Source organism: Erinaceus europaeus, chromosome 5 (genome assembly GCF_950295315.1).
Source record: "Erinaceus europaeus chromosome 5, mEriEur2.1, whole genome shotgun sequence".
NCBI classification, from domain to species: domain Eukaryota; kingdom Metazoa; phylum Chordata; class Mammalia; order Eulipotyphla; family Erinaceidae; genus Erinaceus; species Erinaceus europaeus.
Genome location: NC_080166.1, coordinates 111,911,128 through 111,936,133, shown reverse-complemented (window position 1 = coordinate 111,936,133; position 25,006 = coordinate 111,911,128). Strand labels below are relative to the sequence as shown.

The following is a 25,006-nucleotide window of genomic DNA, read 5'->3' as shown; positions in this document are numbered from 1 at the left end:
TGTGATGAGGGCTGAGCCTAAACCTGGGTCAAGCAACTGACAAAGCAGTACCCTACTCAAGTGTGTTATTTTGTTGGCCAATAAAATGTATTTCATAGTGGACTTTTTGAAATAGTAGTGTGAGGGGGCTGAACACTAGTATACCTGGTTGAACACATACATTATCATGTGCGACAATCCAGGTTTGAACCCCCACACCCCACCTGTAGGAAGGATGTTTCACAAGTGGTGAAGCAGAATTGCAAGTAGGAGTCTATCTCCCACCCTTACCCCCCAATTTCCCTCTGTCCTATCAAATAAAATAGGGAGGGAGGGAGGAGGAGGGAGGGAAGGAGGGAGAGGGAGAGAGAGAGAGAGAAAGGAAGAAAGAAAAGAAGGAAGGAAGAAAGAAGAAAGAAAGAAAGAAAGAAAGAAAGAAAGAAAGAAAGAAAGAAAGAAAGGAAGGAAGTAAAAGAGGAAAAAAAAATTGCCACTAACTCTGGTGGGAAAGAAAGATGAAAGAAAGAAACAAAGAAAGGGAAAGAAGGAAAGATGAAGGAAGGAAGGAAGGAAGGAAGGAAGGAAGGAAGGAAAGAAGGAAGAAAGGAAGGGAAAGGAAAGGGGAAAGAGTAATTTGACTACTGGTATTCTGGATTGATGGATGAATGAAATTTTCTGTGCTCAATAGAACAGTGAAAATGAAATTTTTATTACTGTACTTGCATTATCTATGCACTTTTCCCTTTCTTTCTTTTTTCTTTTTATTTATTTATTTTTTTTTTTTACCAGAGCACAGCTCAGCTCTGGCTTATGGTGGTATGGGGGATATCTACGTACTTTTAGTAAGCTTCATTTTGATTATACCAGCACCTAAATGTTACATGTTCTTACACTGAAAATATTATGATTGATACTATACACTGAAAGGTTTTATCCTTTCAACATATTATCCCCCCTACAAAGTTTTATAGTATTTATTGTATTTTTCTAATACATGAAGATAACCCCATTTTAAAGGTTGTCGTCTTTCAGAAACAGGCTTTTGTTTATTTTGCAATCAATATATGCCAAGAAATTGCATCTAGGATAGTTCTCACGTGTTAATACACCAAGGCATTGAATGACAGCAAACTGTGGGAGAAAACTTTTAACTGTCAAAGAAACTGGTAGTACTTTCAAGTAGGAAGTAGATAGTTTTTAGAGTGTGTCATTAATTTGGCCACAGACAACTGAGTTTAATTCCTTTTTTTTTAGTCATTGGCAAGAAATGTCACAATGTTAATGGATGGAATTCTTTTAAAAATTTTAAAAATTTATTATCTTTATTTATTGGATAGAGACAGCTAGAAATAAAGAGGGTGATAGGGAGAGAGACAGAGAGACACCTGTAGCACTGCATCACCACTCTCAAAGCTTTCTCCCTGCAGGTGGGGACTGGGGGCTCGAACCCGGGTCCTTGCGCATTGTAATATTTGCGCTCAATCAAGTGCACCACCACCCGGCCCCAGTGGATGGAATTCTTGCCAACTTTGCATAGAATATAATTCCACTGTTAAAAATCATCAATATTATTTTAAATGATATGTTTGGCTGGTGATGTAACTTTTAAGTGACAAAGAAACTAGACTGCCTATACTTTCACCATTGCAGATTGATGTTATTCTCCAGGTGTTTGCTATGACTACTTAACCAGCAAGCCTTTATAGATATGCCCTAATAATAAATTATGTGAAGTCAGAAAATTTTCTTCTAGTTCAGAATAATTCATCTCTCCTGGATTGATTGGTTCAAGACAGTTGTTTGCCTGAACAATCTGTCTCATATTGATGATAAATTACTCTTTTCCTCCCATTTCCAACCATCTTAAGTACATATTACCTCTAACTCAAGCTGGCTTAATTTTTTCCCCTTAAAGAAATCAAGATCTTGACAAGCTCATCAAAGTGAAACCTGCAGTGCTCACCAACAACCAAAGGTATTAGAGCTATATTTATGTGTACACTTTTCCAAGAAGAATATGTTTTATTATTATTTCAAGAAAATGTATAAATACTGTTGCTAAATAAACTTGATAATTAAACTGCTCTCTTTTACTTTTTCTATTTTAAGAAACCAGGATCTTGATAAATACATTAAGGTGAATCCTGCAGTAATCAGAAACAATCAAAGGTAATCAAATAAAGTCATTTCATTTTGTCATCTATCTGTTACCCCCAGGTAGAATGGATTTAAAATACTGCTTTTTTAACTAGCACAGCTGAAAAAAATTCCACCAATCTGAGCCTTTTCACCCTCTTTTTTCAGCAGCCAAGACTTGGACAATTATACTAAAGTCAAACCTTCAGCTCTCAGAAACATTAAACAGTAAGTAACTTTGCTTAACTATCTTGACACATTCTCAAGGTTCCAGACTAGGAATTTATTATTATCTTTCCTCTGGTGATAGGAACTGTGTGGAGTTGCACCTATGTTGTCTTACAATCTTGTTAACCATTATTAAGCCACTATTAGAGATTAAAAAATAAAAAAGTTAAAAATCTATAGAAACAATACATTCCCCTTATATGGTTAAGATGACATTAATTTTTAAGGTATGGGCCATCATGTCACTTTCATATGACAGCTTCATCCACAAATCTAATCTAAGTGATGTCTGACATGTTCAAAATTAGTGGTAGTCAGCCAGTATATTCAAGAATTATTGCAGAACAAATAGGAGAGAATAAGCTGCTGATATGTGAACAGTAACTTCATTCAATCACTTCAGCCACCTGTGTCTATAATGCATTTATGCTTCCCTCTTGGCTTTAATTGGTAAAGAGAAGGGGACATTTTAACATGACCGCGATAAGAATAACAACCTTCAGAACTTTCACAGCCAGCTCAATGTGACAGGAGCACTGATTGTTTGATAGCACGACTGCAGTGAGTCCAGGCTCTTTTTATGTGACTGTACTGACATTTCCAGCAGCTGTATATTTAATTCACAGTTAGGGGTGGAATAAACTTCAATCATTGACCAGAATGTAAGCAGTTGTCCCTGAGCTCCTTCTAGGAACACAACAACCTGAACAAAAATAGATGTGCATAGAATTTTTATTCATTCAGGGAAAAACTGTATGGCTTATTGCAATTACAGGCTCATGTTTTCATGAGAATTTTCAGTATTAGAGATATTATCTGTAGGTCTTGGGATACTTAGGTCTCTATAGTTAGAAACAGCATCATCTGAATTATTTGTAGTATTATATTTCCACAAGGACTTCCTATTTTCTTTTCTTTTTTTTTTTCTTTCCCCTCTAGGGTTATCGCTAGGGCTGGGTGCCAGCACTACAAACCCACTGCCCCTGGTGGCCCATTTTTTCCATTTATTGGATAGGACAGAGAGAAATTGAGAGGGGGAGGGGAGACAGAAAGGGAGAGAGAGAGAGAGAGGGGTGGTAGCGCAGTGGGTTAAGCGCACATGGCACAAAGCATACGGACCAGCATAAGGATCCTGGTTCAAGGCTCCCTACCTGTAGTGGGCGTCTCTTCACTAACGGTGAAGCAGGTCTGCAGGTATGTCAATCTCTCCTCCTCCTCTCTCAATTTCTTTCTGTCCTATCCAACAACAATGACAGCAATAACAACAACAATAAACAACAAGGGCAACAAAAGAAAAAAAATAGCCTTCAGGAGCAGTGGACTTGTAGTTCAGGCACCAAGCCCCAGCGATAACCCTAGAGATAAAAAAAGGGGGGGGAAGACACCTGCAGATCTGCTTCACCACTTGTGAAGCATCCCCTTCCCCTCACCCCCACAACAATGCAAGTGAGGAACTGCAGGCTGGAAACTGAATCTTTGCTCTGGTCCTTGCATTCAGTACTTTGTGCGCATAACCAAGTACACCACTGTCTGCCCCCCAGGGCTTCCTATTTTCTAAAATGCATATTTCCAAATTATTAGTATTTCCAGGAAAGAAGAGCTCCTTCCTTCCTTTCTTTCTATCTTCCTTTCCATATATATATTTTTTCTCACATCTTAATTACAATACAAATGACTACTAGGTCCTTTGTAAATATCCTGTGAATTAAAGGATAATTCTCAAACTAATCATTGTCCTATGATTATCCATCTACCTGTAGTCTTTTGCTTTCAGTTTAGATACTCTGAGCCCTCCGCATGTAACACTAAACCAAAGGCATATGTACCTTCTCACTGCTTTCCTTTCCTAAAGCAATGAGTAGCTTTTGTTTATAGTATAAATTCAATGAACTATGGTGAATTAAAATCATTGTATTTCTAGGTCACATTTTATTTTTAAAGTACCTAAATTCTCAGGTGTCTTAATTTTTTGTATTCTATACTCCTTACCTAAAGACAAATACGCTTTTGAAGTGGAGCTTAATGCATAAGATTTAGTTTTTGGCACTGCAGACCTACCATAGTAAATTTTTTATGTGGAGGCTCTTAATTTTGAAAATGTGTATGATACTCTACACAACAATGTAGGTAATTGCAGAAAGACATATCGTGTTTTTTTTTTGTTTTTTTTTTTTGCCTCCAGGGTTATTGCTGGAGTTCAGTGCCTGCACTACGAATCCACTGCTCCTGGAGGCCATTTTTCTTCTTTTGTTGCCCTGGTTGTTTACCATTGTTTTGTTATTATTACTATTGTCATTGTTGTTAGATAGCACAAAGAGAGGAGAGGAAGACAGAGAGGGGGAGAGAAAGGTACCTGCAGACCTGCTTCACCATTTGTGAAGTGACTTTGCTGCAGATGGGGAGCTGGGGCCTAGGACTGGGGGATCCTTACCCAGGTCCTTGCGCTTTGCACCATGTGTGCTTAACCTGCTGTGCTACCGCTAGGCCCCCATATTGTGGCTTTTAATAAATATATCCCATGTACAGGTCCCGGAAAAGGATGACAGAGGACCTAGTGGGGGTTGTATTGTTATGTCAAAAACTGAGAAATGTTATGCATGTACAAACAATTATATTCACTGTCAAATGTAAAACATTAATCCCCCAATAAAGGAAAATAGATAAATAAATACCTCCCACACCTTCAGTGCCAGGTGGTGGCACACCTTGTTAAATACATACGTTATCATGCACAAGGATAGGGGTTCAAGCCCCTGCTTCCCCCCTCCCTGCACCCCACCCCCACATGGAAGAAGCTTCAAGAGCAGTGAAGCAAGTACTGCAGGTATCTCTCTGTCTTTTTCCTTTCTCTACCCATCCTCTCTCAAATTTTCTTTGTCCTATCAGAAACATGGTGTCCACAGAAACATGGTGCTTTTATTCCAACTTCTCTTAAATGTAGAAAATTATAAGATCATCTGTGGACAGTAATTGCCTTTGCTCTACTATGCTGAATTTTGCTGTACTTTTTTTTTTTAAGTCTGGTGTTCAAAAAGGTGTACTTAGTAAGGGGCAAAAAGGGGCTAGATGAGTGCTAGGTGAGCTCTCCATCCCCATTTCTAAATTATAGGATATAATCTGGGATGTTTCTTTACACAGGTCTAGCAGTTGAAGAAATCAAGTTTAATTTTACATCTTTCAGACTGCATAATCAAATGGTTTTTATACATCTCAGTTACTTTTAAAATTCTATATTTTTCACATGTACTAATTGTTATATTTTCATGGAACTCACAATAAGATAATGTAATTAATTCTTGAATTTTATATGCAGCTATTAATTTAAATATAAAGTTTAAATGCAGCTATGTATTTATACCTAATTTGTACGTTTCTAAATTACTAATGAATTTGATGTTATATAAAGCGAGTATTAAATCTCATCCCACATACATGTGAGAACTTTTTTGTAGTATTTCATTCTTATTAATATTAATTTTGTTTCATGCCCACCCAGGGATGCCAAAGAAAATATTAATTTTGTGAGAGTATATTCTGATTTTGTATAATAACTTATTTAACCCCACTACTCATAGGAAGAGAGATTTATAAAAAATGGGGTGAATACCAGGCGTGGTGGCACGCGCCTGTAGTCCCAGCTACCCTGGTGGCTGAGGCTGGCGGATCACTTGAGCCCAGCAGTTCTGGACTGTCGTGTGCTCTGCCAGTTGGGTGTCCATACTAAGTTCGGCATCAATATGGTGACCTCCCTGGAGCCGGGGGCCACCAGATTGCCTAAGGTGGGGTGAACCGGCCCAGGTCAGAAACGGGGCCAGTTAAAAGTGGGGTGAATTCCAAAATGTGGAAACTTAGGACAGCAATAAAAATGAAAATGTAGTCCCTCAAAAGTGGGAGTAAAAAAAAAAAGCTATAATCAGCAGTGTCCATTGCTGCATCACTATGTAATTTATTATTCAGCTGACCCAAAGTTGGAGTCACTATGCCCACAGTTTTTTTCATTGTTTATTAGTGACTCAGTGGTGTACAAAAGAATAAGATTGCAGGGTATAATTTCACAATCATATATGGTGTGTGTGTGTGTGTGTGTGTGTGACCGCACCTTCTACCAGAGTTCTGTGCACACCACCTCAACCACCAGTTTTCATGAAGTCCAAGAGACAGTAGTTTGTTTACCATTGTTTTTTGTGAGTTCCTTTTTAGCTCCATGGATAGTGGAGCAGTGCTTTCTGCATTCTTTTTTTTTTTCTTTATTGGGGGGGGGGTAATGGTTTACAGTCTATAGTAAAACACAGTAGTTGGTACATGTTAACATTTCTGAGTTTTCAACATAATACTTTAACTCTCCACTCAGGTCTTCCTCTGCCATCATGTTCCAGGACCTAAATACTACCCCCACCTCCCCAGCCCCCACCCCAGAGTCCTTTACTTTGGTGCAGTACTCCAGATCCAGTCCAAGTTCTGCTTTGTGTTTTCCCTCCTATTCTTATTTTTCAACTTTCATCTATGAGTGGGATCATCCCATATTCATTCTTCTCTTTCTGGCTTATCTCACTTAACGTGATTCCTTTAATATGAGTTCATTTGTTTTTATCATTTGTATTCCACATATGGATGAAATTATCAGTAGTAGTCCTTCATATCTTTACTTAGCATAATTATCTCCAGTTCTTTTCAATTTGTTCCAAATAATAGTCTCATCTTTCTTGATTGCATAGCAGGTTTCCACTGAAAGCATAACCCATAACTTCTTTGTCTGATCATTTATTATTTGTGCCCACAAATTTTATTTGCATACTCATTTATTCTTAAACAGGAAACTTTGAAAGACTGACTTACTTGCCCAACAAAGTAGAGGACAATATAGCCTCATTTATTTTGACTCCAAAGAAATGCTCCTTACAGAGTTCATAATAGAGGTTTCCCAAACTCAGGAGAAAAATGAAAACTTTCAGTTTTATGCCAAATATGTAAATAAAATACTCAAAGACATTGTTTTATAAAAGGAGGTGTCAGATAATTAGCCCAAGATTTAAGAATCTCTTTTTCCTATTTGTCCTCCACATTCAGTCTAATTATTATTATTATTATTATTATTAGTTTGCTTCTTGTGATATTGTGATCCAGAAAGCCAAAATGCAGTCTCTAATTAAAAGCCTAAGAATCAATTTCAGTTGGGCAGGTGGCTTGCCTCAAATCTTGACTCCATTACAAATCAGTTAACTGACCTTGAAATTTTATTTAGCTTTTTTGAGCCCCAAAGGCTTTCCAGCAAGATATTTTTGAGATCCAAATGAGATAATCTACATGAAAATACACAGAACTTTGTGACACAAAGGTAGTACTCATTAAATATTATCATGTAATATTGTGTAGATAAACTGAATAATAAATGAAACAAGTTAATTAAATGAATGGGAATATAAATCAGTTTCCAGATCAGACTTATAAAAAAATTTTAAATACTATTCCCTTGTTTCTCTCACATACAGTGCAATTCATGCTCTCAGATTTGAATTTTATAAAGTATATAATTCAATGTTAGATTTTCAATGTCTGGTTTTATCTTTGACCACAAATGATTATTTCTGAATTGTGTGCTGACTTGGAGTTTTTAATTAAATTATTGATTTTGATAAATTATATTCTACCTAAATTACATATATATTAAATATTTGTATATTATCTCTCAATATCTATGTATTTTTCTGTAGAGACCAAGACTTGGAGAATGTAACTGAAGTAAATGCTAATGTGTCCAACAATAACAATGGAGGGTAAGAATTATCACAATTTGCTTTTCTCTTATAAATTCTAGGAATCTACATAAATTATGAAACCTTAGAAGATTATCTGAGGAGGTGAACTGTGCCATGGAATTTTAAAATAAATAATACCTATATGCAAAAACAATGTATTGGGTATTAAATGGCTGATATAGAGTAAATTAACAAAATTCAGATTTTACTAGAGTTCCTGACTAAGGGCCTGCTATTCTATTGCATTTGTGTAAAAGGCGTCATGGAAATTCAAAGCTCTGGGCTTCAACTTTGTGAAGATTTATTTTTATGTACTGTTGCTTGGTAGGTTTTTGGCAGGGTAGAAAGCATCTGGGAATCACTGTCTTGGATACCTAGTGCTAAAGAATGCACAAATTTATCACAGTCACAAAGCAGAACCTAATTTTGAATGATTTTACACCAGAGTTTAATGGTTTAAGAATTGTTGCACCTTGTTATTTATGCAAGGAATGTTAGGATAGAAGCTATATTCCTTTGTAATTGTAAACTCTTTAAAATAGAATAAAATAAAAGGTATGTCACCATGGTTAGCAATTATGCATCTTACATATGTGAGGAGGGGGAAGGACTTTTTCAAACAGCAGGTTTCTTTTTTTACCTCTCTCAGGTAGAGATGCCTTTTCTTTCCTTTTTTAGTATAAAGATATGTATTGTTGATGTTGTGTGAAAAAAATAGGAAATTGAACAGAACAACTTTTTATTATGAAAAACAACAAGTTTTTCATAATGTCTAAAAAGGAAGACTCTTACATTTAGTAGAATAGTTTATTTATTTTTCATTAATTTCCCAAATCATCATCTGTATTTTTCTGTAATCTCAAGAAAACCTTAGATGTAAAAAGGGAGGTTAAACTTTTGATAAGTTCTATTTAATTGGGGGGGGGACCATAACTTTGGAATTAGGACTTGGCTTCCAACTAATCTATTTCACTCAAATATTATTTGGAGGTAATCAAGATTTTTGAAAGTACAAGTAGAGAGTTCGGCGGTAGAGCAGCAGGTTAAGAACACATGGCACAAAGCACAAGGACTGGCATAGGGTCCCAGTTCATGCCCCGGGCTCCCCAGCTGCAGGGGAGTCCCTTCACAGGCAGTGAAGCAGGTCTATAGCTGTCTATCTTTCTCTCCCCCTCTCTGTCCTATCTAACAATGATGGCATCAATAACAACAATAATAACTACAACAACAATTAAAAAATCAACAAGGGCAACAAGGGCAACAATAATAACTACAACAACAATTAAAAAATCAACAAGTAAGCAAATAAATAAAGTTATAAGAAAATCCCATTTAGTATGGTTTAAACACGGTTCTAGTTATATTTGGGCTTGTTCAGCTGAACCAGGGATTTTATTGGGAGGTTTAATGAGAAAATGAAAATGAAATCTCATCAAACTTCAGGAGTAAAAAAATGATAGTGAGTTCAGGTTTCATTTAACCCCCTATACCACCACCAAAGGACTGTGACCCATCCTTCCCACCCACTCCCACCCCCCAACTGTCCCATATTTGTGTTTGCTTCATCAGGTTAGAGGGACATGCCAGTGGATCCATGGATTCTCCAAACAGTCAGTCCTCTAGAACCTCTGCCTATTCTTATGAAGCCAAAAAGAATCTCAGGTATTAAAATCCATTACAAAAAAAAATAATAGCTGTCCTTCTATTTAAAAAAATAAATCTCATATGCAACCTTACTCTTTCTCTTAAATGCAGAAATACCTAATTTTATCAGTAGCTACATTTAAACTAAGTCCAAAACACAAAGGTGTTGAACTAACATCCTAGTCACTGGCTAGTTGTGACATCTGTGTAGGAAAGTGTAAAATTCAATTTTCTTATAAGAATGATTGTGGTTGGCTGGGGAGATAGCATAATGGTGACAGAAAAAACCCTCAGTCCTGAAGTTCTGAGGCCCCAGGTCCAATCTCTAGCATCACCATAAGGCAGTGCTTAGCAGGGCTCTGATCTCTCGATCTCTCTCACTCTGTGTGTGTGTGGATGTATCTCTCTCATTAATATATAGCATTTTTTTTAGTTTAAGAACACCTTTAAAAATAAAAATAAGTAATTGATATTGACATTCTTTAGGTAGATTGAAAGATTTCATTAAGTCAGATGTTACAAGGTTTACTTCATAAGTAACACTTTGTGACAAAAATTATGTCCTGCAATTCAAATGGGACATCAGAAAAAAAAAGATATTAATACATAGAACCTTCAAAAAAAGATATTTAAATGTTCAAAATAATATTTGTGTTCCACCACAAATTTGCCAAGTGACTGATAGACAGAGGAAGTTAAGAACCAAATGAGAAGCATAAAGAAATTTTGTTTTAAATCATTAATCCCCCCAAAAAGAAACAAATTTTGTACAGTGAATTAATACCACTTTAACTTTTGTGTTCCAATGGCTATAGTTCAGAAAGAATATATGAGCATTCATTTTGCATTGAATGGTAATCTTTTTTTTTTGCTATCATTGCAAATAAACTTTAAACATGAAGTTAAACTATTTGTGTTGCAGCTCCAATGTTGAAACCAGACATTCAGGACCAAAAAATACTGTTGTGTACACAAGGACATATGTGGAGAATAGGTATTGAAAATTCATTTGTTATTTTGCTCCATTTATTTTAAAATTTTTAAATGACCTATGTTTAAGAATGGATGCAAAGTAAGTGAAAAGGTTTTGCCCAGCACACTGCCTATTTTCCAGGTGTGAGGAACAGGTTTGAGTTCCCTGGTCACTACACTGGAACACCTGCACAGGGAAAGCTTCATGAGCAGTGGAATGGTTCTGTGTTCATATACTCTATGTGTCTCTCTGTCTCTGTCTCTCTCTTTCTTGTCTGTAAACTCTTCCTGCAAGGAGTGATGGAATCATGGACATGCACAGTCCCTGCAATAACCCTAGTGGCAAAAAGTTAGAAGAAAAAGAGATATTACTCTTCTAGAGTATGTTTATTTTTCTCAAATAGATGATTTGAGATCAAATGTTTATTGAGGCAATGTTAATTTTTTAAGATTTGTGTGTCACAGAGATACAATTTCACATCTACCTAAAATATATAACAGGAAACATTTCCCCAGAAGCATGTTTTGGTTGCAAAATAAACAGTATATTGAGTCTTAGTTATGTCATTCTTTATAATGTTTCCAATACTAAGTACTTGTTAAATATAAAAAGCCACTGGATGAACTCAATATCTTAGTATAACACAAAAAACTTGGCATATGTCTGAAAGTAAGAAATTTCCCCAGAAAAAGGTTCTCAAACTCATGTATAACTTAGCTCATGAAATGCAGCCTTTAATTTGATTTTTCTCTTTAATCCAATTTTTTTCTAAAATCTATACTGATTGAATGATATATAATATCGAGATGATATATAGCAGAGTCACATTTTAGGTTGAATCTTTGTCATTCGCTGTCATTGGGACACTGGTAGATGTACTGAATCGTTTCAAGCATCAGTTTCCTCATCAGTAAAATGGAAGCAATGATACGTATATCAAACATAAGTATGTGAAAATCTTATATATAACTATGTATTACTTATACCATAAAGTAGATTACACTTCTGACAGCACTCTATGCCTAACAGCAGTTTGGAAGGAGAGAAATTTTTCCTTCAAAAATACCAAGCGAGACTATGAAGTCATCATTCAGTGTAAGAATTAATAGGAACATATTGCTTCCAGTCCTAATATGCTTATCTGTAGCCTAAGTAGTTAGGAAGCAGTTATGAACAGCCAGTTGGATGTTGCATTATAGATTTCATTTGTCTGGAGTAAAGACCGATGTTTACAAACTGGATCAATCTAATAAGTAGAGAGAGAGAGGAGGGCGGAGGGTAGATAGCATAATGGTTATGCAAACAGACTCTCATACTTATACTACCATAAGTTAGAGCTGAACAGTGCTCTGGTAATAAAAAAATTTTTTTAAATAAAAATAAATTAAAAAAAGAAAGAAAGGGGACACTTTAACATTATGCTGCATGGCATGATGATGGAAAAGGACCCAAGATGGGGATGAGAGTGTTCTGTAGATAACTATCATGGGCAGATGGGAAATTGGACCCACGTGTCAGTGGAGAAGCTTCATGAGTAGTAAAGCTGTGCTGAAGGTACATATCTTCTGTCTTTCTCCTAATTTCACTGGCCCTCACCCTCTATGAAAAAAAAAGAAAGATTAAAAAAAAAAAGATGGAAGTAGTACAAGCACTGAGCCCCAGCAATAACCCTGGTGGCAAAAATAAATAAATAAGTTAATTAATTAAATTTAAAATGTTCTTTCGGCTTTTATTATAAATTAAACTTTGTTGATATTTTCAAGTGAAAATAAAAACGTCTAGGACTTTCTCTAATAGTTTGTGGTTTTCTATGTCAAAGGAGCATATGTGTATGCACTTGTAATGTCTTGTATTTGTATATTTCCTTTCTGCTAGATTACATATAACTTTCTTTTAGAAAGTAAATGAGAGGCAGTGAGGTATCAAATTCATTTTAAGGGCTAGGCAGTGAGGCACCTGGGTGAGAGTACACATTACAGTACACAAGGACTTGGGTTCAAGCCCTGTCCCCATCTGCAGCATGAGTGAAAACATTAAGAGCAGTAAAACAGTGATGCAAGTGGCTCCCTTTCTCTTTTTCTCTATCTTTATATCTCTGTCCCTTCTCAATTTCACTCTGTCCTATTAAGTAAAATATAGAGAAAAAATGATAGCTTTTTTTTTCTGCTCACATCCCTTTTGCATTTCTTTTTTTTTTTTTTTTTTTTTTTCCTCCTCCAGGGTCATTGCTGGGCTCCATGCCTGCACCATGAATCCACCGCTCCTGGAGGCCATTTTTTCCCCCTTTTGTTGCCCTTGTTGTAGCTTCGTTGTAGTTATTATTATTGCCCTTGTTGACGCAATTTGTTGTTGGATAGGACAGAGAGAAATGGAGAGAGGAGGGGAAGACAGAGAAGAGGAGAGAAAGACAGACACCTGCAGACCTGCTTCACCGCCTGTGAAGCGACTGCCCTGCAGGTGGGGAGCCGAGGGCTCGAACCGGGATCCTTACGCCTGTCCCTGCGCTTTGCGCCACATGCGCTTAACCCACTGCGCCACCGCCCGACCCCCCCCATTTGCATTTCTTACACATTTTTTTATTATGCTCTCATTTCAGTTGATATGTCAATGTATGTCTACTTGTAGATGGCTGTGTGTCAATACTTAACCCAGATCTAAAAAATAAAAAAGGTTTCAGTACCTTGTCTAGTTTTGTAACATCACACACACACACACACACACACACACACACACACACACACACACACGGAAAACCTACATGGATGAATGTGTGTGTGCTTCCTCACTTGCATAAGTATTTGTGTGTCAATTCTAGGGAAAGAGCCCTATTCTCATATGTACATATGTGTTTTTGTGTAGTAAATCACTGAACACTGGATATCAGGAAAATATCTCTGGAAAATACATACAAACTGTTTATTCTACTTCTGATAGGTGAGTATGTGTATATTTACATACACAAAAGCTTATATATGCAAATTTTATGTATTATAGATACACATTTGATTTACATATACATTACATATATGTATATATTTACATTTCTTATACTGGAAGATGGCACACTTGCTAGTGATTAGGGTATATGTATATAAATGGGAAAAGGTGCTATAACCAGGAGTTTCTTGGCTGCTTTTGCTCTTTTATTTTGATGTACTTTATTCCAGTGCCCTTCTGTGTCTTATAGCTAGCTGTTTCTGAGGCCAGCCCCTCTGCTCCTGGTGATTCCTACAAGTCCCAGTACTGCCACATTATAAGAATCTAAGCTTTATTGCATCACTAGACTGTGTGCTCAGTTCTCCTCATTGTAGTTTTCCAAAGCCAGCTCACTTTACAGACAGCTGTGTGGATGTACTATTATGACCCACTCCTGGCCCACATTCAGTTCCCAGGAGGGGGATTACAATGAGTGTCAATTTAGTGCTGGAAAACTGACCCCAGATTTTCACTGCTGGTGATCTTCCTTTACCATTTTTAATGTCTAGTGATGGTACATAGGTGACACAAAGGAGAGTGTGGCTTACAGGTTTACAGTGGGAGAAATGAAAGTAAATTAGCATTTCAACCTTACTACTGGAAACCAATCATACTTCTTTAAGAAATGTTTGTTTTCATAAATGTTAGAACTACAGATACTGGGGGCTGGGCGGTAGCGCAGCAGGTTAAGCGCACAAAGCGCAAAGCACAAGGACTGGTGCAAGGATCCCAATTGGAGCACTTGGCTCCCCACCTGCAGGGTAGGTCACTTCACAAGCAGTGAAGCAGATCTGTAGGTGTTTATCTTTCTCTCCCCCTCTCTGTCTTCCCCTCCTTTCTTGATTTCTCTCTGTCCTGCCCAACAGCAATAACAGTGACAACAACAAGAGCAACAAAAATGGGAAAAATGACCTCCATGAGCAGTGGGTTCATAGTGCAGGCACTGAGCTCCAGTCAGGCAAAAAAAAAAAAAAGAAAGAAAAAAAGAAACAAACAATAAAAAAGAAAGGAAGGAAGGAAGGAAGGAAGAACTACAGATATTATCTAGATATTATCTAGATAATCTTTAAAAAGTCAGACAATATTAAAAGAAAAAGGGGGCAGTCAGGCAGTAGTGCAGTGGGTTAAGTGCAGGTGGCACAAAGCGCAAGGACAGGCATAAAGATCTGGGTTCAAGCCTCCAGCTCCCCACCTGTAGGGGAGTCGCTTCACAGGCCATGAAGCAGGTCTACAGGTGTCTTTCTCTCCCCCCTCTCTGTCTTCCCCTCCTCTCTCCATTTCTCTCTGTCCTATCCAACAGTGACAGCATCAATAATAACTACAACAATAAAAGAACAAGGACAACCAAAGGGAATAAATAAATAAATAATTTTTTTTTAAAGTCAGGCAATATATTGAAAAGATCTTTGACCAATAATATAATTTTAGTAAGTATGGCATTAGCATCAGAACTTCCAGTGGGCTTATAATCTTATTGTTAGTTTACAGATAATAAAACTTAATCCTCAGGAGAATGTTGTTCTTTATATGAAGATAACTGTTCCTGAAGTGGCCTTTGCAAAAGTTTTTTCTGAGTAATTAGAACATAATTCAATTTACCATAAGGCGAATCAACGAATTAGCATTTTATGTTGATTGTTATGTAAAATTAGCTATGTCACAATTATTTTCTTTCTTTGTGGTACATATATGATTTTACTGCTACCAGACTAATATTTTCATTTCTTTTTTTTTTTTCAAATTAGGAAAGAAAGAGAAGGAGGGAGTTAGGAAGATAAAGAGAGAAAAAGAGAGGCAGGTGAGAACTCAATGCCAGAACTTGCCTTGGTGCCATGTTTATCCTATGTGATGTCTGGACAAACCCAGGCTCCATAATGGCAAAGCACCTACCCTACCTGGTGAGATAGCTCCTACCCTCTACATTAAAACAATGTGTTTTAACTTACTTCATAAGAAAGAGGGGTGGGAGGGCACCTCTCTAGCATATGTGATGCCAAGGGTTGAACCTGGGAAATCAGGCATGCAAACCCTGCAGTCAGCCTGCTGAGTCATTTTCCCAGTCACTAAGTCCCAGTTCTTGCCTAAATATGTCAAACCCACATAATGTGACTTCTCACATTACGAGATAAAGACCTAATTTTATTGCAGGTTATTTGTGGACTTAGAACCTACTACTACTCCTGCTGAATATTGGTTGATGTTTAATCACTCCCTAGACTCTTAATGTGCAGCTTCTGAGTACATCCTACTCTCTGTGTTAAGAATTCCTCCATCTTGCCTCTTTCCACATCACTGAACTCACTTCCAGAGCTCCTTATGTGTTGACAGGTTGCTCCTGTCTCCCTCCTCTTTTCTTTCCACATATATATAATGTGATGCCATCATCAAATCATGCACCTGACTACCCAAATAGAAAGATAACTTTTCATTAGAGAAGTCTGACTCACTCCTCTTGGTTGCCTCAGCTCTTAGTTCAGTGCTTCTGGAATGAAAGAGTGATGGAGTATTCCTATTTTCTATTCTTGAAAGACTCATACAGGAAGTTAGTGTGTGTGTGTATATAAAGGTGTATGTATGCATATATTCATGCATTAATATGCTTATCATATACATATCCAATATACATATATGTGTATATTGTCCTATACATAGGAAAAATGCTTTCTAGGAATATATAAGCAAATAGCTCCAAAATTAAATAAGTGAGAAAAATATTTATATATAAGCACATAAGGGTTATGAAGAGGTTACTAAAATGATTGAAAGTATACAGACAATATTTGTAATGTATGTGTTTAACCAGGTGCACCACCACCTGCCCCCCTAAATATTTGCATACTCTAGTCCTTTTCCTCTCTCACCTGCCTCTTTTATTATCTCTTTTTTTAAATTTTATTATCTTTATTTATTTATTTATTTATTGGATAGAGACTCTAGGAATCTTCTTCTAGGAAGACAGAGAGGGAGAAAGACAGAGAGACACCACTGCTGTACCACTCGCAATTGCAAAGCTTTCCTCCTGCAGGGGCAGACTGAGGGGGAACTTGAACCTGAGTCCTTGTACGTTGTAATAAGTGCACTCAATCAGGTGCATCACCACCCAGCACCTCATTTTCTCTGCTTTACCTATGATTAAACTACAGTGCCCCAGGCACTTGGCATCACTTGTTCATTTAAATTAGGCCTCATGGGCAGACCCAGAGATAGATAGCACAGGGATTCTGGAACTCTGCTGCCTTTGACCAAGTCCAGTCTGTCATACGGTGTCTATAAGACAGGAGCAAATGACTTAAGCTTTTATCTCTCAGTTTCCTCTTCTGTAAAATTGTAGTAAAGATAATAGCAACCGCTTCTCAAATATATATATATATGTATGTGGCAAGCATCACTGCATCTGTTAAGTAAGTTAGCATTATGAAGATAATAGTTTTAATAAGTTTGTTTTGCCGTGAAGATTATCACTGGGGCTTAGTGCCTGCATGATAACTCCATGGTATCTGATGGCTTTTATTTTTTTCTTTCTTGCTTTCTGATACATGGTGAGAGAAGCAGAGGGAGAGAGAAAAAAAGAGAGAGGGAGAGAGAAAGACAGACACCGGCAGTACTGTTCTACTGCTTGTGAAGTTAACGCCCTTCAAGTGGTAACCTGGAGCTTGAACCTAGGCCCTCAAGCATGGTAATATATGTACTCTACCAGATGAGCCGCCATCACGCCATAAAAATGTTAGTTATTTTTTATTTCACCACTCTGTTATATGTCCTGCTCTGGAAATTTTAGTTCCATATGCTAACATCTTGAAATTAGTAAACTCTGAAAGGCACTATTACAGTGTACAAGGACCCAGGTTTGAACCCCCGATCCCCACCTGCAGGGGGAAAGCTTTGTGAGTGGTGAAGCAGGGTTGCAAATATCTTTTTGTCTCTATCCCTCTCTGCCTCCCCCTTCCTCTCAATTTCTGATTGTCTCTATCCAGTAAGTAAATAAAGATAACAAAAAAAAAATTTAAAAAGATGTGACCAAAGGTGCTTTTATAATCACATACCAGGAATTTACTGTAGAACAATAATATTTAGAGCAACCAATAAAACTATATTCCCATTAAATTTGTAGTGAGATATGTCTTCTTGGAGAATATAAGTTTTTCTCCAGGAAAAGTAGCCCCATATTCTAAGTCTTAATTGATACAGGGGAGAAGTATTATAGCGCAGCTGTTTTGGTCTTTAGAGCTAAAGTCTAGGAAAATACAGATCCATTAGTTGTGAATTTACTAACACACTCTTGAATGCATTTCTAATTTTACCCTCTTGAATGTTTCAGAAGTTGAAAGTTTATATTAATCTGCAGCATATTTTCCATGATATATGTAAATTAATAATTCAAAACTGTCTTCTAGCTTCAAGGGGTACTTATGACCTAGTTCAATTAGAAAGCTATGAACATCTCTGCCCTGCCCAGATGCACTCTTGATTGCTAATGAATTAATAATTTGGAACTTTCCTTCATGTTAATTCTTTGACAGCCTTTTGAAGTAACTAGAGAATCAGTTTTATCACTGGAATAAAGAAACTCAAACTATCTTGGATTTTTACAATTTCTTAAAGTATGACAAAATTAACATTGTTTCCATATTACTTTACAGGGAAATATATTTGTATTTTTACATGGCAACAAATTTGTTCTTAATTGCTTACATCCCCATAGGTCTGTCATTGAAAGAGATATGTGCACCTACTGCCGAAAACCCTTGGGCACAGAAACCAAAATGATTTTAGATGAATTACAAATTTGCTGCCATTCCACTTGCTTCAAGGTAAGAATATGTTTATTGCATTTGGCTAAATGCAAAATGCATAATTACTGGAATAAAAAATAATTATTTAAAGAAATACAGAGTAAAGTTAAAGCTATCAAAATATTCTCATTTCCATTAATAATGTACTACTAAAATATTTCTCAGAGTTCTGAAGCCTAAACCTCCAAGGTTTATAATTACTATCTGGGCTTTAGGCTTAGAGTTGATTACTGACAACTGTAATCTTTTACTTCAGAGATTTCAATATGTAAAAATAAATAATTATTGTTTTTATAAGTCTTTGTAATATTTTAATAAATCATGAAGTACATAAAATTATAATGAAATTCAAATAGAAAATGTTGAGAAGAAAACTGTGAGCTCATTTTATCATGAAATTAGGGATGATGTATTTAGACAACAGTTGAAACTCAGTTTCTGAAAACATAATTAAAATTAATTGGGGTTTAGTGTCATTATAATAAAGTTTACAAAGCAGGTTGCATCATAGTTTGTATTTTCACATTCTAGTTCTCTTTCCACAAAAATACTGGATAGGTTAACACTCTTTTTTTTTTTTGTAACTAGATTATCACTGAATTATAACTCTAAAGACCTGAATTAGAGTATCAGAATATTAATTTTAGGGAGTCGGGCGGTAGCGCAGCGGGTTAAGCACATGTAGTGCAAAGCGCAAGGACCGGCTTAAGGATCCCGGTTCCAGCCCCTGGCTCCCCACCAGCAGGGGAGTTGCTTCACAGCTGGTGAAGCGAGTTTGCAGGTGTCTGTCTTTCTTTCCCCCTGTCTTCCCCTTCTCTCTCCATTTCTCTCTGTCCTAACAACGACGACATCAATAACTACAACAGTGAAACAACAAGGGCAACAAAAGGGAATAAATAAATAAATAATTGAAAAAAATTAAGAAAAAAAGAATATTAATCCTACCTTCATAAGGTTTGATTTACTTGCACGAACTTCCTGGTTTATTCAGTCATTCCTTTTTGTTTGTTTGTTTTGTTTTTACTGTTTACCAGAGCACTACTCAATTTTGGCTTACAGGGGATTGAACCTAGGACTATAAAGCCTCAGGCGTGAAAGTCTCTTCATATAACCATTATCCTATCTACCCCAGCCCTCCTGGTTCATTCCTAAGCACCACATATGCCAGAGCTGAGCAGTCCTCTGGTACTTTCTCTCTCTTTCTCTCCCATAAAAAGTAAAAAACGAAGAGATTACACCTGGCATTAGTACCTTATTAAAGTTCCTCAGATTTATTGGCTTAATAGTCATCCAAATAGTCATTCAGTTTTACAACTATTTGCCTGAGTCTCTCCGTTCTTTCTAGTGCTAACATTCTATTATCAAGTAGTTGTAGTGATTTGGTAATTTATTGCTTCTTCTCTGATTAGCTTCAGATAGTGACACATAACAATCAGAAATATGATGCTTACTTTGAATAAGAAATCCAAGTTTAGGGCACAATTTTAGAATTATATATTAAACAAAAATAAAATATTGGATAATTATTTAATTATGAGAAAATTAAATTTACTTTTAAATTTTATTCAAATAAGCAAAAGTTACTCTATTTAAAATTATTTCTCAAAACAGAATTTCAAAATTATTTTGAAAACTAAAAAATTTTCATGATTTCCATCTTTGGTTAATGGGAATAATTATCATTTATTCTATTGAGTGGTTTATTCTGATTTCTTCTTAATTAAAAACACTATGAAAATAAAAATGTCTCCCCACTACTAGGAAAGACTGTTTATAATAGTTACAAACCTGAATTACTTTAAACATGTCAGATTGTTCAATGACCATTTGTTAGAGTGAACTTGCTTCCTAAAAGTCAACACATCAATGATGGTTTTATTCTTGAAAGTTAATCACGAGTGAATTTGTTGCAATGAACACAGGAATAAGGCAGATATATACCAGTACAACTTAAACTTTTCTCTAAACCATTGTAAAATTAGAAGTTTGATTTGTTCGGTGAGACTTTATTGGGCAGCATAGTTATTTTATTGAGCAAAGAAATGAATTTACTTTGTATTTTTGAAATATTGAGTGGTAATGTTGTCCTTGACTTAACCAAATTTAGAAAATTTATACCTTACTTTTTAGTTCTACTGTGACTTCAGTGGAAAAGCCAGTGATAGTCATGCCCTGAAAAATATTTCACCGTGGTAGAAAGATATTGTGGTAATTATTTGAAAAGTTTAGCACTTTGATTTATAATCGATAACAAGTACAGTCTTCCTTTGTCTTTGGGTTCCCATAGATTTTATCTGAATGTTGCTATGAAGGCTGGCACTGAATGAATTGAAAAGTGTTTTCTATTCATGTACTTGAAGAATCTTGACTGCCTGTGTAATGTCAACTTCATGTATTTGTTTTTCTCTAGTGTGAAATATGCAAACAGTCTTTGGAAAACCTACAAGCAGGTGATAGTATTTGGATTTACAGACAGACAATCCACTGTGAGCCTTGCTACTCTAAAGTAGTAGGTAAGTGTTACTGTGGTAAGAATTGGCACTTTTTCTAACACTAGAGTTTTTAATACTGTCAAAAATGAAGGATTTCAATAATGTAAAAATACTCTGTTAATAGGATTTTGTTTCATACTTTAAAAATCAGTGTTGCAGTCCAGTAGGTGGAGCAGTGGATAAAGTGTTTGACTCTCAGACATGAGGTCCTGAGTTCAACCCCTGGCATTGCATGTGCCAGATTAAAGCTTTTCTCCCTCCCTCCCTCCCTTCCTCCCTCCCTCCTTCTCAACAGAAAGTAAATGAACTTTGGGGGGAAAGCTATCATAACTCAGCATTAAAACATTTGCTGATGTCCATCCAGGTATAATACACCCTAACAAAGAAGTTATTTATTTCAGAACAATTTTCTATTTTTTCCAAGAAACTAAATTTTTTTCTACTCAGATATTTGTTTGAACTCTTTCTGTGAATGATCTTTTACATTTACACTGAAATGTACTTTTTAACTTTATTGGTTATTATGCCATATGCTTTTAAATTGCTTAAATGGAAAAATTGTAGTTAATTATACATGATTATATTAATACATTAAATATAAAATCAACATGTTTTTATTTTAATACTAAAGTTTCTTGAGAAAATGTAAAAGTAACAATCCTGTAAATTAGTGTTTACTTAGCAAAGTGATACTGGTTTAAAAAAAGGAAAGACCAAAGTTTCTACAAACTCTTAACTAGCATAAATTATATGACAATAAAATATAAAATATCCACATTTTTAGTTAATCTTTTCAATAAACTTAAATAAAAACTTATTTAATAGATGTGCGGGGGGCCAGGTGGTGTCGCACTTGGTTGAGCGCATGTATTATAATGCTCAAGGACCTGGGTTCAAGTCCCTGGTCCCCACCTGCAGGGGGAAAGCTTTACGAGTGGTGAAACAGGGCTGCAAATGTCTCTCTGTCTCTCTCCCTCTTTATCGCCCCTTCCCTCTTGATTTCTGGCTGTCTCTATCCAATAAATAAAGATAATAATAAATAAAAAAAATAGATGTGCACAGTACACGCTAGACGAACCAAGGAAAATCCCATAAAAAAAAACAACAAAAAATTTGGGGGGGGGGGGTGGAAGGCAGGCCTCTCATACATACACAGTGTCTCAGCATCAGGCAGTTTTTCTCAGATGAGAGAGAGAAAGAGAGAGAGATGAACCACCTTCACAGCACCACACCTTCCTTCATTGATTTTGCACCTTCCATGTGTTATTGGCACTCGATCCAGGCTCACAAGCATGACTATGCAGGTATTGCACTTGGTAAGCTATTGCTCCAGTCCAAGATGGCCTTCATTTTTTTTTTTTTCCCCTTTTGTTGCCCTTGTTGTAGCTTCGTTGTGGTTATTATTATTATTGCCCTTGTTGACACAATTCGTTGTTGGATAGGACAGAGAGAAATGGAGAGAGAGGAGGGGAAGACAGAGAAGGGGAGAGAAAGATAGACACCTGCAGACCTGCTTCACCGCCTGTGAAGCGACTCCCCTGCAGGTGGGGGGCCGGGGGCTCGAACCGGGATCCTTACGCCAGTCCCTTCGCTTTGCGCCACATGCGCTTAACCCACTGCGCCACCGCCCAACCCCGATGGCCTTCATTTTTAAATGCTAGTACCAGGTTGCTATTTTTTTTCTCATTCTATAATAATATACAAGGTGATAATGGAGAGCTGATCACTATCACTAAGTATGTTTCTTGATCACTATCACTAAGTGTAGGTTTCTTGAGGTCCCATTGCTGTGGTAAATGCAAACTATCACAAGGGCCCTAACTATGGAGCTTAATGAGAAATATGTGAATTTAATAAGGTATCTGAAGGGCTGCATATAAAAAGTGCTCTGAAAAAAAGTTAGAAACTCAAATTCCATCAGGCTACAAAATTGATTACAAGAACAAACCTAATGATATTCACACTGTGCCTTCTATTTCTGCATTATCCAGTTAGTTTTTATGTATGTCTTCCCCTAATTTAGTAATGTTGTCATGATCCAGTTTTATATACAGGGTCTTTTTATAATTGGTGGAAGCTCCGCATTTTTCAGTCTCCCAGAAGTCTATGATGTGGATTAAGAAATATGGTTACCAAGAGATGTGGAAATCTCTGTGTCTCCCTCTCTATGTCTGCTCTGTAGGCATTACATTATTTGTAGTGCATAGAAGTTGTCAATACTTCGCTCTCAGGCATCTCATAAAAATGTATATCTGGTTCCTGGTCATCATATTTATGGTACCATCAAAATTCTGAGTGGCTAATGTAATATGATGAAATAGAATACTTTACCTACCAATGATGAATAGTATTTTAAAATTTTATTTGTAAGCTTCTTTTTGAACTGAATGTACATATCTAACTTACTTTCTTTAAAATTTTCAGCAACATGGATTCAGTAATTCTGGCACACAGCAATGAAGATGAAAGTATTCACAAAGGAGTTAAGATTTTTCCATTTTCAGAGTGTGTAATGTAGAAAAAAAAACTTACACTGAAAGTTGATCATGCAAATAATAATTCTGCCAATGCATAAATAACCTAATTGCCCTCAATAAGATCATATACATAATGAGATCCATCAGGTAACTGCCTATGTTTAAATGATCGAAAGTCCAAGTAGCATTATCAGAATAGTCTGATAGCATGAACATGGGCAGCTTTACCCAGATTCATCACTTCTCCAGATTTAGGCTTCGTATGATGGTTTCCGTCATAGACAAGTTTCTCATTTTTCTCACCTTTATTTTTTAAAGATTTACAGATATTGTTGAAATCCCGATAAACTGTCAAAGAAGCAACATTTATTTTCTTTATGCACTAAAGGAACATTGACAGATACTTTATGAAATCTGAAAGAAGGATGTTGACACAAAATTGTGTGGACCTCAGAGAGACATTTAAACTTTCTAACTCTCTGTATCATTATCAGTAACATTAGGGGCATTGGACAAAATAATTTCTGAATTGCTTTCGGGTTATCACATTCCCTGATTCTAAAACAAATTTGCCTTTTTCTCTAAAATCATATCTGAATACATATTTGTTGAGTATGTTGAACCTGGTAGGATATTTAAACAGCTTAACTTTGATAATACTCTTCAGTTAACCAGACATAGTTTTTATAGAATTCGTACTATAGACAAAAAGACATTGATTTCTGGGTGATGGTTAAAGTCACATGACATGTATAACATACATATACATGTAAAATTTTCTTTTCATATATTTCAAACTCTGGGCATAAAAACAATCTATGAAATATAATGGTTATGGACTATAAAGACATGTTCTTTAGCATGTTCCACCTATTGATAATATATAGCACTTTACATTTAGAAGCAGCTGATAAAAATAAAATGAAAAATTATATGAAAATGAAAAATGAAAAATTATAGTAAATAAAATTAATATAATAATATAATAAATAAAATGAAAAATTATATGAAATCATTTTGTGGAGTATTTATAAATATAATTCACTAAAATTGATTGTGACAATTAAAGTGATAATGGTTTATTATATTCTGTGCCATTCTGGTTAACTTAATTTTTAACTTCTTAAGCTGTAACTTTTGTTGTTTTTTTTTAAGTCATTTTTTGGGGGAATTAATGGTTTATATTCAACAGTAAATACGATAGTTTCTACATGCATAGCATTTGCCAGTTTTCCATATAACAATACAACCCCCTCTAGGTCCTTTATCATCCTTTTTGGATATGTGTTCTCACCCCACCCACCCACCCACCTCATTGTTGTCTTTATTTGCATTTCTCTGACAATCAGAGACTTGGAGCATTTTTTCATGTGTTTCTCTGCCTTTTGGATCTCTTCTGTGGTGAATATTCTGTCCATGTCCTCTCCCTATTTTTGGATGGGGTCATTTGTTTTCTTGTTGTTGAGTTTGGCAAGAAGTACATTTTTTAAAGAAACTGGAAATTCAATAATAATATGTGAGAAACCATTACTATTAAAATTGAAATACTAAG

The 25,006-nt window shown here is 36.0% G+C and overlaps 1 protein-coding gene across 7 annotated transcripts in view; it reads left to right on the top strand.

Annotated features, from left to right (window-relative positions):
• SCEL (sciellin) overlaps positions 1-24,466 on the top strand; it is a 120,611-nt gene extending 96,145 nt beyond the window's left edge. For 2 of the 7 annotated variants that reach the window (XM_060191604.1, XM_060191605.1), the window contains 9 exons: positions 1,895-1,954; positions 2,089-2,148; positions 2,284-2,343; positions 8,055-8,117; positions 9,669-9,761; positions 13,576-13,650; positions 18,395-18,503; positions 20,896-20,998; positions 23,402-24,466. In XM_060191604.1, coding sequence (XP_060047587.1) covers positions 1,895-1,954; positions 2,089-2,148; positions 2,284-2,343; positions 8,055-8,117; positions 9,669-9,761; positions 13,576-13,650; positions 18,395-18,503; positions 20,896-20,998; positions 23,402-23,418 — 640 coding nt within the window. In that variant the 3' untranslated portion in view covers positions 23,419-24,466. Of the gene's footprint in view, positions 1-1,894; positions 1,955-2,088; positions 2,149-2,283; positions 2,344-8,054; positions 8,118-9,668; positions 9,762-10,665; positions 10,738-13,575; positions 13,651-18,394; positions 18,504-20,895; positions 20,999-23,401 lie in introns of all 7 variants that reach the window. The other 5 variants (XM_060191601.1, XM_060191603.1, XM_060191602.1 and 2 more) reach the window with 5 other exon arrangements.
• The last annotated feature ends 540 nt before the right edge of the window (positions 24,467-25,006 follow it).